The sequence below is a fragment of the Harpegnathos saltator genome, unplaced genomic scaffold (genome assembly GCF_003227715.2).
Source record: "Harpegnathos saltator strain DR-91 unplaced genomic scaffold, Hsal_v8.6 scaffold846, whole genome shotgun sequence".
Taxonomy (NCBI): domain Eukaryota; kingdom Metazoa; phylum Arthropoda; class Insecta; order Hymenoptera; family Formicidae; genus Harpegnathos; species Harpegnathos saltator.
The window spans coordinates 540,532-555,257 of NW_020230700.1; the positions used below are offsets into that span (position 1 = coordinate 540,532).

The 14,726-nt window shown below is 36.0% G+C and overlaps 1 protein-coding gene across 1 annotated transcript in view; it reads right to left on the reverse strand.

Moving 5' to 3' along the window:
• The window catches only part of LOC105188672 (venom allergen 5), a 60,705-nt gene extending 48,453 nt beyond the window's left edge, over positions 1-12,252 (reverse strand). Inside the window, exon 1 of the mRNA XM_011150256.3 lies at positions 11,704-12,252. Coding sequence (XP_011148558.1) covers positions 11,704-11,803 — 100 coding nt within the window. The 5' untranslated portion in view covers positions 11,804-12,252. The remainder of the gene's footprint in view (positions 1-11,703) is intronic.
• Between the last annotated feature and the right edge of the window lie 2,474 nt (positions 12,253-14,726).

Here is a 14,726-nt window from a genome sequence, read left to right on the forward strand (position 1 = left end):
AAGAACCTCTAGATATGGTTATTTTCAATCATTAATAACTATTGCGATTTTTGCAAACTGGTACTTGACTTTTCTTATCAGTTTAATCTGTTTAATCTGCACAATTTTTCGTTTCCAAAAGATCCGGGACATCCTGTATAATAGAAAAACCATCAGTAATTGAAATACTTGTAGATTTTGTTTTAGAAAGAAATGTAATAAAACAATATACGATATTTGCAACAATATTGCTATAATTACTTGCGTTCGGTGTAAGAAACCCATATAGCAAAACTTGATCCTAGGTACGTCTAATAGATGTATCACAAGGGATTTAGTGATATCCAGAATATATTCGTAAAAGGCCGAAATATATACATAGGATGTACCGAGGACGTCTCTATGTCCGCTCATTAAATATCCAGAGGAAGTGATACGTGATTGTCATGAGGATATGTACACATAATAATATATGATCCTCCTAATATCCGTAAGATATTTTCCAAGTACCAAAAGTGGTGTTAAGGATATTCACAAGATATATCACGATGAATTCTATATATCTCGAAGTCATTCTTGCAATATCGAAATAGGCCCGGTTGTTCCAACTGAAAGGTAAGTTGACTAACAATTAAATCATATGCCTATCTTTATTTTTTGTTCGAAATAAACAGAGACATACGATTTAACTGTTCGTTAACTTACTTTTCGGTTAAAACAATCGGACCAGAGAAATAAATTTCATAACGGTTTGAACATGTTTCGATGCAGTTTAAAATGTAGCCTATCATCCAATGAGAAAACTACTTTTTCCGAAACGTGTTCTTATGCTAAATCATCGGCTGCGTTCCAAAGTACCAAGAACAAAATGCCCACACCGTTGTAAAATGTAATATATGTATGTATAAAATATGTATTGGGTAATATAATAATAATATGTGCGTATATCTGTATGCATAAAAAGGTTTACTTGTTATTATTTGAGAAACGTGTAATACAATGTTTGTTTGTATTGCATATAACGAATAAGATGTATATCATATGTTCTACAATATATACAGGATGTTTGAAAGCTTATCATACAGACGAAAGTTGGAGATAGATTGGGTGTAGCCGAGAAGAAAAGTCATGTACCATAATGTCAAATTGGCAATAATTATCGAGTTATTAATTGAAACATGTGAGCCAATGAGCGTGTAGAGAGCGCTGGGCGGCCTCTTGTCGCTTGCGCTCGTTCGCTTGTCGTTCGCGCTCGCTCGCTCGTCATTCGCACTTGCTCGCTCCTCGTCGCGCGCGTTCGCCTCTTGTCGCTTACGGTTGCCCCTCGCCACGCGCGCTCGCCTATCGACGCTCGTTGACTCCGCCTATACCAAATGTCTACGTGCTTACCGCAGCCGCTCAGCGCTTTCTACGCGCTCATTGGCTCACATGTTTCAATTAATATTGGGTGTGTGAATATGACTCCGCCCTTTCCCAACAGATGTTGCTTTTAGTATTGTTAACGTGTACTAATAACTGGCAACACTTGTATTCGATAGTACGTCATGTCAACTTTCAAACGCACTATGTGAAATTTGGTTTAAGTGTAAGCAACAAGTGTTTTACCCTACTTGAAAATGTCGGTTTTCGTTCCAAACAAAAATCATTTGCGGGAAGTATTATTACACTATTTTATTGCAAAGAAAAGTGCAGCGGAAACTTATCGTTTGCTTGTGGAGATTTACGGTGATCATGCTCCATCTAATACAACTTGTAAGGAATGGTTTCGACGATTTCAAAATAATGATTTTGGAACTGAGGACAGAGAACATGGGAAACCACCAAAAAAATTTGAAGATGCTGAATTGGAAACATTATTGACAGAGGATTGTTGCCAAACTATTAAAGGAGAAGTTTACCGACGACAACTAATGCATTTGAAGCGAGCCATAGAAGAAAAACAGAATGGGAGAATAGGCACAGCAAATTAATTCTTCAGCATGATAATGCTAAACCGCATACCGCAGAAGTCGTGAAAAGATATTTAGATGGACAGCACTGGGAAGTGCTACTCCACCCGCCATATTCGCCAGACATAGCTCCTTCAGATTACTACTTATTCCGGACGATGCAGTCAGATCTTACGGGAGAATGGTTCACTTTATACGAAAGTATCAAAATTTGGCTTGATAATTGGATCAGCTCAAAAGACCAGGACTTCTTCAGGCAAGGAATACATAAATTACCTGAAAGATGGGCGAAGATTGTAGCTGCAGATGGAGCATACTTTCAATAAACTTTTCTTTAATTTTCTAAACAAGCAAATGTGTTTTATTTTAACAAAAAAGGGCGGAGTCATATTCACATACCCAATAACTAGATAACTATTGCTAATTTGACATTATGGTACATGACTTTTCTTCTCGGCTACACCCAATCTATCTCCAACTTTCGTCTGCATGATAAGCTTTCAAATACCCTGTATAACTATCACACAATATACAGAGTGTCCGAAATGTGATCATTAATATTTTGTGTACTGGTAGATTGGGTGTAGCTGAGAAGAAAAGTCATGTACCATAATATCAAGTTGGCAATAGTTATCGAGTTATTAATTGAAACATGTGAGCCAATGAGCGCGTAGAGAGCGCTGGGCGGCCGCCTCTTGTCGCTTGCGCTCGCTCGCTCGTCGTTCGCGCTCGCTCACTCCTCGTCGCGCGCGCACGCCTCTTGTCGCTTACGGTTGCTTCTCGCCGCGCGAGGTAAGCTATCTTCTTATACATAAAGCCCGTTCTGTCGCTTTCTCGTGTGCTCATTCGTTTACACATTTTAATTAATTACGGAATAAATATTGAAAAAATTTAAAAATAGCACAAGACGTTTTTAATTGTTTTAACGAGTTCTACCAGTACACAAAATATTAATGATCACATTCCGGAAACCCTGTATAGTATAGTCCATTTCTTAAGATAAAAAAACGTATCATAAAAATAATAATATATTTAGTAAATATTAGACTATTAAGAATATTAAGTGATATATCTAAGTATTACACGTTATTATAGAAGATTATAAGACATAAATAATATATAAACTAACTTCTTTTTGTATTCTTTATGCTTTCTGGATATCAATTGACATAATAATCAGGAAATAATCAGACATAAACAATACATGTTAAATATCTAATTAATGAAAACAAAAACTAATTACTGTATGTGAATGGATCACTGTATGTGAATGTATCAAATAAATATTGCACCATAAAAAAAACAGTATATTACTGTTTCTCAGTAAACATCAACTAACACACTAGAACATCCTACGGATGTTATGCGGATATCTTGTGTAATTTGTGGCCAATGCACATGTTCTCAGGTATTTCTATGGATAACTTTTTCATTTGGATCATAATAGGATCATTTTGATCAAATTAGGATATATTTTGGAGATCTAATACTATGTGAGAATCGCTTTATATTTGACATTTCTTTCATAATTATTAGATATGTAATATGTACGAACCATAAATAAACAAACTACTATATAAATAAATAATATATATAAGTATATATAATTAATGTATATGATTAAATAATATAATAATAAGTAAATAAATAAAGTAATAAAGGAATTGTATTTTATTGTTATACACTTTATATTTCATGATATATTTTGTTAAACAATGTCTTATACATGCTAATATTAAATTATGGGAAGATAATAATGTCTAACAGTGTTATTGTATGCATTGAATATTTTTCCGGACTAATAAATATGGCCAATAAATATGACCAATCTTGCAAATCCTTATCTCTTTCATCGTAATAGTTACGTCACACAAAAGTAAACACACAAACTTCTTATAAATAAAATTTCATTTTCAAGAAATATATATATATATATATATATATATATATCTTTTCATAAGGACAAAGTGCGGAAATATATGATTATTGTTGCACATGAAATAATTAATATTATTATTATTGTTATATATTGTAACGTTTTATAATTATTGTAATATTTTATGATATTCTGCATATTAATATTAATCGTTTCTTACTATGAGGAAGTTCGATGTTAAAAATTTTGATATTAAATAAAATGTAAACGTCGTTATAAAGTATTCTTCAAATCATTAAATTTTTATTCGGAAAAATTTTTTCTGTTTCTTTTGATGCCCCGAAAAAAAAATATCGATTTTTTCCTCAAAGAAATGTCTTTTCGACCTTTAAAAGGTCGATTGGGCACATATAAGAAAAAAAATCGTGTCTCTAATTTTAGTCTAGATTACAACATTTTCAAGTTCTTCAGAATTGGAGGACACTTCCATGTGCTTCCTTATTAGTGGTGATATTAGGGGGATTCTAACTCAAGTTCTCCGAGAAGGGTGCGAAGCGTAAGGTAGGTATTATCGGCGATCAGCTGTCAAAGAACTGTCAAATCTAATGACATCATGTCCCTCGCCCGCGATACCCTCCACCCAGCATTCCCCTTGGAGGACCTGAGTTAGAATCCCTCTTGTATCATTACCGATCTTTCTTCTGCATGTGAGAGAATAGTAAGCAAATTGCTTGTTGTTCTAATGCCTCTTCCCCTAACATTTGTTCTTAATATACAGAATGAACTTTTAGTTCCTGAGACTTAGCTATTGCAATTTTAGTTGAAAAATATATATTTTATTCATAATTAAATTAAACCGTATTTCCCAAATAAGCAACATACTGCTATTAAGTTTATTCAAAATTTCTGTTATATCTGTAAGTTTCTCGAAAATTTAAGGATCATTTATGGATGTCAAGGGGAAATAATACGTTTCTTTAATTTTACTCGCAACAAATGGTAACAATAATACGGTAACGACACAATGACTGATTCTTCGATAAATATTCAGAAATTATAAAAAAATGATAAACATTATCTTCAAAAACAGGTAAAAACATTGTATTAACATTCTTAACCCGCTTATCGCGATACAAAATTTCTGCGGATACACGTTTACTAGGACCTTTTTTACTTATTTTCTGACTCTGTCCTTTAGAATCTGTGCTTTATGTAACTTTGTGTAAGTTTGTCGATAGAGTTTAGATATATATTCTGCACAAGATCTAAAAAGCACCATGGATCTTTCAGTTTTCAGAGAAAGGGGGAGAGAGAGAGAGAGAAAGAGGGGGGGAGAGAGAGAGAGAGAGAGAGAAAGAGAGAGAGAGAGAGAGAGAGCGCGTATACGTGTGTGTGCGAAATAGGCGCGCAATACGAGATCAAGGGGAAGAGAGTTACAATAAAAATGTAATTCCTCCTTTATGCAGCGGCTACGTTTAAGAAAGCGGCGGAGGAAACCACTTTATTTAATATAAACTTTATTCAACATGAAAAGAGCCCGAAGATCTCGGGCTTCCGGAAGACTTTTCGGATTTAACGCTCCATGGCGGCAGCACGACGATCCTTTAGACGCAGAAGCGTCATCCACGTCGCGCGTCGTTTGCAACGTGCCGGCTAATGAGCGGATCATTAAAACCAGCTAGTGAACGGGAGCGCGCGAACGCGAGGCGACAAAGAAGTTTCTTTTTCGCCGGAGCGCGCCAATTAATCGTTATTCGACACGCTGCCGTGTATCAGCCGCGCTCGTTCGTCGGTCCTCTCGCTCGCTTGTCCGTCCGTCCATTCGTTCATTTGTCCGTTCGTTTGGCGTCTATTGAAGGGACGAAACAAACTCTCGAGAGCGACGTCCGCGCTCGGCTGACGGCCGTCCCCACTATGACTGGAAACGTCAGTTTCTTTTTGCGCCGGAAATGAGATGGGCTTGGCGCCGAGCAACGTAACGATGCAATTCGGCCGACACCTGCTAACTCCATTCTATTGTAGCTCGCAGTTAAATGAATTTCGTGGGAAAGGACTCGTGGCTGCGCTAAATAAATAGTCCTCGATCGACCATTCCTGCTTAGACCGCTCCATTCAACCCGGCAACCGCTTTTACAGGAGAGACCTCTTTCCCTCCCTCTCTCTCTTCTTCTCTCTCTCTCTCTCTCTCCCTCTCTTTCTCTCTTTTTTCTCTTCTCCTTCCTTTTGTCTTTCTTCTTTCTCGGTGAGAATAAAGTTCGCCCAGCGAGTATTAGTTTTTTTACATAGCCATATATTAATTTTACAGTTCACTACGCGAATCCGTCATATTGTAGCGTTACGCACTACCTTCCATAAAGGATAATACATCTCGGAGTATAACGGATATTTAATTTCCTTAAGAATTTCTTGAGATGACGGATAACGGGATGAATAGCACGGTAAAGCCTCGAGAAGCCGCGCGGATGAAAGCATTAGATCTAGTTTAATGATTCATGGTCTTTGTCGTTCGGCTGTTTGGCAGATCTTCGTGAAGCAGTTAATTCCCGTCGACACGTTTGTTATCACAATGATCTCCGAGTTGCGATGGATTATTTCATTGTTCAAAATTCGTTAAATGCGCCCGTTTCATCTGCTCTTTATTGGTTTTATGTTTTATTTGTTTTTTTACAGTTGGCTACACTTTATACGGAAATTAATGAGACGTGGCAATATTACAGCGTCAGTCATTCGTGACCGTCATGGCGGTCAACATGTTAACACTTCGATGGTCGCTGCCAGGTATGCGTGATTTCATTTTGTCAGTCAGATTATTGTCTTATAAAGGTATTAATCAATGATACAAATCAAAGAATTAATACCCTATAAAGATATAAGTTAATGATCAAAGAATTAATATCTTACGAAAATATATTAGTCGATAATATAAATAAAAAATTAATATTTTCTAAAGATATTATATAGTCAGTAATAAAAAATTAATCAAAATAAATTAATTATAAATAAATTAATCAAAATAAACTAAAAAAATTAATTTCTTACAAAGATATTAGTCGATAATTAAATTTACAAATTTATGTACAATCGCGGCCATAAAGATTGACATCGAACGTTATTCAATGGAAGAACTTTTTTTTGAACAGAATTTGTTCTTCAGAAATTCCCACAGAAGATAAGTTTTTTCATTGGATGTCGGGCGCGTTTTATACCATATCGAAAAAGATGTATATATCCATCTTTATAGTTTCGATGGTACAAGGTTGATGTTCGTTTTTTTATATATATACAATTTAAGCGAGTTTCGAAATTCGCCGAAATTTTCGTTCGTCAGTCAACTTTTTGTGATTCAAATTGTTTTTGATTTATCTTTCTAACCGATTCGTAGAAATTCATTCATTTCGTGACAATATAGTGTAGTTTGCGTTTATTTAAACATTTTAATATTTACCTAATGCAACGACACATGTTCAGTATTACATCTTACTATATTACGTATACAGGGGGTTTGGGATTTTTTGAAAACGAAAACTTGCGAAGATTAATTCGATTAACTAAGAAGAAAAATCATGTACCACTTTGTAAAAATCGCAATAGTTATTAAATTAATAATGATTGAAAATGACCACATCTAGAGACTCCTTTAATCGATAACTGTAGGGTTAAACGTTCTGTTAGTGTGGTTAAATAGGTTTATTAATGGAATTTATATAAGGTGATCAACATCCTTCTATTATATCCTTCGACAGACTGATTCAATACAATGCTGCCAACTCTAATAGATATCAGTATAGTAAACTTATAGAATGAAAGTTACACACATGAGAGTGTGGCGCAACTAGTACATAGATATAAAACATTAACTATCGGTTTGTTACTAAAATAAAATAATATTCTGTACAATAACTTGAAAGTTTGGGTACTTATTTGCAAAATGGTAAAGAACTTTTTTATTCAAAATGACCTAGTCTACAATTATTTATTATTATGACGGCTATTGTGTCTAGTGTTAGATATGGATGTTAGAATGAATATATTGAACTTTAAACTAGAGATGTGCGAATTAAGAATTTTTATGTCGAATGGAATCTCATTTTTTAAATTCGAATTCGAATCGAATCGAATGAAATCGAATCGAATCATTAAAAAATTTAACATGACTATTAAACATGGAAATAATGATGAAAGATTTTAATATGAAAGAGAATATTGATAATGTAATATTATCTTAAATTAAAATATATATTTAAATATTTAAAGTAATTTATAATTAAGTTATTAATTATTAGTTAAGTTAATTACAAGTTAAGGGTTCAAACATACAGAACCAGATGGCCCGTTTTGTAGCTGATGCATGCAAACGATAATGTATTTAATTCCTATTCGAATTATTCGAATTTGAATCATAGGGATTCGGATTCGAATAGTTCGCACATTTTTACTTTGAACCCTGAACTTGTCGCTAGGCACAATAGCCTAGCGACATAGTCATACAAATTAGGTTATTTTGAACAAAAAAGTCCTTTACCATTTCGCAATTAAGTACCCAAATTTTCCAGTACTCAAGTCACCAATTAAAGGAGCTTCTATATGTAGTCATTTTCAATAATTAATAACTTAATAACTACAGCGATTTTTGCAAAATATTTCTTTTCTTCTCAGTTTGATCTGGTTAATCTTCATGGTTTTTCATTTTCAAAAGATTCTGGATACCCTGTATATTAGAAATATCCATAAATAATTAAGTATTTCCAAAAGTTTTATCCTTATCAGTTTCTGCTTTAGCTGGATAGTATATAAATGTTATATTTTATTAGTGTTTTCTCAGTCTATTGTTTGCGAATTTATTAGTTTTCAACTTATTATGTCACTGATTAAAAAACTTTGCAAAAACTTTCTTTCAAATATGCTCCATTTTTAAATAATTGATTATTTGTACAAGTATCTCTAATATTTATACATAGTATACTATTAATAAATGAGAGGTTGGTTTATAAAATCGCCTAAAAGGAAACTTAATGTGTGAAAGTGAACTCGACAGACGGCCTCAAAGGATCCTTCATGATTGATTCGATCCCTTAAAAGTTTTATAGCCTTTTAGATAGGTCTTTAAATAGATTTTTCAATGGTCTCACTCTGAAATACTTTATCACTTTATCTTTAATATTTATATAGAGATTATTACCATCAATAAATTGTAATATTATCAATAAGTAAAAAGTTAATTTACAGAGTCGACTGGAACGAAACGCGATGTTGAACTAACCTCGACGTAAGACCCCGAAGGGCCAAGAGATTCCTCCGTGATTGATTCAATCATTGAAAAGCTTTATAGCCTCTTAGCCTCTGGAATTAATATTTGAACAGACTTTATTTTGAAATACTACATCACTTGTGGATATTCACTTATACGGGAGTATATATTATACGAACCATCAATAAATTAAAGTGGTATTAATAAATAAAAAGGTCGATTTACACTGACTGGAACGAAACGCGATGTTTAGGTGGACTCGGCGCGGGAGGGCAAAGGGTCATGAGATCGTCTTCACGATTTATATTCGCCCGCGCTCGCGCAATATCAAGCGATGGCGATCGCGTCTCAAGGCGAGGCACTAACAAAATGTCGCACAAAGTACGAGCGCAAGTCCAGACCTTCGTCCACAATTTTTTCTCTCCTTCTTCTCTTTCTTCTCCTCCTCTCTACCTTCTCTCGAATATCGTCCTCCTGCGTCTCTCATTAATTATAAATCGTTGAACCATATCTTTACCGAGGCTCGCGATGTAAAGTCGTGGCGCGATGCGGTGGGAAAAATTAATCCACACGGTGCGATTCATACCCCGCCGCGTTCTTATCTGATGAATGTCGTCTGGAGGCTGATGGACGAGCCAGAGGAGCGCCGTGTCGAACTTCTCTCGCTCCGGATTATCTGAACTTGCGAGAGAAAGAAAGAGATGGAGAGATGGCCCGCGAAACGAGTCGAGTACGAAGAATCGGCCAACGACACAAAGTCGGATAAAGTGGACGACGACTCTACCTGCGCTCCTTCTCCTGCATTCTCTCTCTCTCTCTCTCTCTCTCTCTCCCTCCTTCTCTTTCCCTTTCTTCCCCTCCTATTCCTACGGTGCGGGACCACTTTTAGATGGTAATATCGCGAACGGAATTATCGCGAGTGGACGTGAACTTCAAATCGGGAATCGATTAAAGCGATGACAGTGAATCATGCGACTATGCGTTCAAAAGGTCCTCCCGCGACTTCGGCGATGAGTGCCGAATTATATGAGGCTCGACCTCGTCATCGTCGCATTCGCGGCTCCGTTCGTTCGTCATCGTCGCTAATAACATGTAAAATTTGCCGTAACACGTGTCAAACGCACGTCTCGTGTATTTGTGAATAAATTATGCCGAATATCCCGTGTGAAATTTCCGCCGTTTTTTTAGCCAACGTCATCTCGGTTGATACCCGGAGACATTTTTTCCCCAGCGGAACGATCGTCATCGTTTGTCGTATCACTCATCTTTATCTTGCTTGATCAAATTTATATTTACATTAATATTTATGGCTTCTGCCTCAAAATTGAGATCTTGTATTTTTAGTATTCTGTTCGATATTCTGTTAGATATTGCGCGTATAAAAAAATGCAGCTTTTGCGAAATAATAACAATATAATAAATGAATATATACAGAGTGTTCGGGATCTTTTGGAAAAATTGTGAAGAATAGTCAGATTAAACTTAGAAGAAAGGTCAAGTACCATTTTGCAAGAATAGCAATAATTATTAAGTTATTAATGATTGAAAATGACCACATCTAGAAGCTCCTTTAATTGGTAAGTTGGGTACTAGAAAATTTGGGTACTTAATTGCAAAATGGTAAAGAACTTTTTTGTTCAGGTTAACCTAATCTGCAATTATATGATGGCTATTGTGCTTAATGATAGGCTCAAGATTCAGGATTCAAAGTTCAATATATTCATATCTGTCGCTAGACATACTAGTCGTCATATAATTAAGTCTGAACAAAAGGTCCTTTACTATTTTGCAAATAAATACCCAAATTTTCAAGTTATCAAAGCTTCTAGATATGGTCAATATTACGATTTTTGCAAAATGGTACTTGACTTTTCTTCTCGGTTTAATCTGATTAATCTTCACGATTTTTCATTTTCAAAAAATCCTGAACATCCTGTATATATATCTTATATATTTATTTATTGATATAGTTATATGTTCCTTTACACGTGCACACATTCCTTTATACACACACACACACACGTATATATAAAAAGAAACATATAACTATACTAATAAATAAATATATAACATATATTTTTTTAATATATGATAAATAAAACAAATAACAATTATTTTTAATATATTATTTCATTGTACCGATAGTATAACTTCTCGTGAGAATTTAATGTTTTTAATACTTCGGGAAAGAGATATATATTTGAGAGATTGTTGTAGATTATCACGGATTTATTCGAATTTCAGGTTCATGACATTTCCAAAAATCGTTCTACATTTTGCATTTCAGTATATGTACTTGTGTTTTTGGATAATGTATACTTTTTATTCGTGTACCAATAGATCTTGTTGAAACAAATTCGACGGTTTATAATCCTACTTCCTAACTTGTGAAAAGTTAATGTTAGGAATTCACATCGACTTTTTAACTTGAAATTTCACAACGTCAACTTGAATTCGAAGTTCAGTCATTGAGTTATCGAGAAGTTGTGAACAAATTGTGAACACATACCATTGAAATTCAGCGAGTCACCTCGAACGACAGAAGCAGACATCAAGTTGTTACATACATCCTCTTCGCCAATTAAGCGCTACTTTGTCGCTACCTAAAGCATTTTGACAATTCCAGAAGATCATTCGAACATCGTACTCACTCAGCATAGTTTTCCCAAGGCACGACGCCGCGCAGTGCTCCGTCAAGAGACACGTGACAGCCATCAGGATGAGGCCGACGTTCCTCTCGACAGACAGCATCGTAATGGAGATTTCCACGAGTTCCAGAAGCAGCGTTCGTAAGGATGTAGGCGCGAGTGGCTTTGCCAGGACCCGAGCTGGTGGCGATAGTAGCAATCGAGATCTGTTCGTGGTTGGTCTCCTTCAAGTCGCTATGACGACGACGACGACGACGAGAACGAGGAAGAGACGTCGGAGCGAGCTGGTGGAGGCTGATCGAAACGTACGTTCCGTACGAGCGACTCCAAGTCGTTCACTCCGGCACGTGTTGGTGCGATTAAATCGGCCGATTTACGATTGTCAGGAGATACCGACGTGTAGGGATCGAACAAGTTTGCTCTCGCGCGCGCGCGGACCTCGACCGGTCGCTGGAACGAGCCGAACTAATAGCTGGCCACGCCGATTCTCGTGACTTTATATATCGTGCCACCTGTGCCATGGGTATCCATGTAATTGTTAATGAACCAGTCGGGAGTGTAGTGGGGAGCCGTGCTGCTCGTACGGGAGCAGCAGCGGGGTGATTCTGATTTAGCACGGGCGCTGCGCCCAAGGTCGCTCGCGCGGTGATCCGAAAAGAGGAAGGAAAGAAAAAAGAGAGAGAGAGAGTGGCAGTGAGAGGGACGGGGGGGGAAGGAGGGAAAACACCCGGCCATCGACGAGGGAGTTTAATTGCGATCGTTTAAGGATCTAGAATTCATAAAGTTGAGTGCGCTTTTAGCACCGGATATTGACGTCGTCGCATGATTGGCGTCGTGCGAGAGAGCGATCCTCTGAGAACGAGAGATCATAAAAATGAGCGCGAACGCCGCCGCTGCACGTCGACTAACGCGAGTTTGTCGGGCGAGAATGACGTGGAAACAATTTCCCGATGTGTGCGCGACGCGTACTGCGGCGGTTGCGTGCTCGGGCAGAGCGACGTTGTTCGACCAGCGAAAAGTTTTACAGCGGAAAAAAGAGAGTAGTAGTCTCGGAAACAACAGTGGAATCGAGTTAAACGGATTCAATTTCGGGATTGTACATAGCGAGGTGACCGCTCTACTAATCCCTGTAGCAAAAGGCTCCGGTGTTCCTCGATACTCTCTCATTTGCGTCAAACAAGATGGAAATTCAATTCAATTCAGGCGACCGTGAAGCTGACTCGCCGCATTATTGGTCGTTTTTATCGCCTGATTCACTTGACCTTCCACCGCAGCTGTAATTACTTGCGTTGCATTATAATTACTCGTTGCAGATGGATCGTTCTTTGATCTGTCAGCTATCTCTCGTTAGTCGAAGGAACATGTATCTGTGTCGCGTAAAACGACTGCGGTTGCTTTCCGCTAATTTTACGTCACGTAAAGTTATGTTTCGCGCTGCGTTTTACTTTCAACGTCAATCTTTCACCGTTGATTATGTATTCCTTCGCTCAAATCCCCGCGTCTGTGTTAACAACCTGATTCGATTTTCATTAAAGTTGGCTGTATTGCGATCTATACAACAATATTCGTGCAATCTCGAATTTAGTTCTTTTTATACGATTTTTTCCAACGTGCACAATAGAAGAGGATCGGTTGAAACAGTTCTAATGTAGTTATTTTCGAAGATTGTATGTGGCGAATTAATTACCCTAACTCCTTAAGCATAAAACTTTAATGTTCTTCTAATCTCCTGTTTGTGTGAAATTAGCTCGAAATTTTGTACAATGAGGCGATTGTGAAGTTGATTTACATTATTGGTCGTGTTTATCATCTGATTCGCTTAACTTCCTACCAGCAGCACAATTACTTGTATTATATAACTATATAATACAAGTTAGATCAATCCTTTGGTAGTTGGAGCAACATATGCACACACATAGTCTGTCTAATAAAATTAAAATAATAATTTATCTTCCTGAAGTTTCACTTATGTAAAGCTTATCATTGAATTGTAAATCTTAAAATAACAAATCTTGAAGTCTTAACATAAATACAACGCCCTTGAAATATAATTTCAGCTTATGATTAATTTCTGATATATGCTATGAAAGTATAATGCTATATTTTTGCCAAATCGTATATAAAAGTTCGCTTTAAGCTTTTTTGTAAATACTGTATCTATTAATTAAATAATAATAATAAAAAATTAATATACAAGGAGAGGTGTGACTATATGATGACACGAAACATGTGTGCAGGTACCGTGCGTCAAATTAAACAGAAAAATCTCTTACCATCTTGATAATTTTGCAATATAAATATCAGCGAGCAATGAAAATAGTATGTAATTGACGAATATTGAATAAATATGCGAAAAAAGACGACGAGGTGGGCGTAGGGCAAGATGTCTCGAGGTTCTCTCTTCAAGGTATCTCGAGTCCGTTGACGATGTTCAAATAACCGCGAACAATGTTTGGTACTTGATGATGAAAACGAGCAATTCAAAATAGGGTAAATTCGACGTGAGAAAGTGACTACAAGTTAACATCCTGTGTATTACTATCCTCTCGCAAAAGTAATAATTCACCATTGTTATTCTGTATCTCTCTTATCAATTTAAGAATACGTTTTTCTGATTATAAATCTACAGAACCTTTCCATTCAGGTACAAAGTTCTACTCTGAGATGTGCATGCAAGCAAGCAAATGTAGACGTCACGTCAGATACATTGCATATTTTTTATATTTATTATAAATGTGCAACATTCAAAGATATATTTTTGAGCTATTTGTATCGTAAAATACGCATACTATTTTAAGATGCTCTTATACAGTAGACATACTTCTTTATTATTGTCGACATGTTTTGTGTAAAGTATAAACAATGTAATAACAACATAATTGTAATTAGATATGCGCTTTGTATATAAAAATATATAAAAATATATCCATTTATAAATATATCCATGTATATTTATAAATTTACCTATGCATGCCATGAAAAATGTAATATAGTAATATCCATAAATAATTTCGTTCATATATATC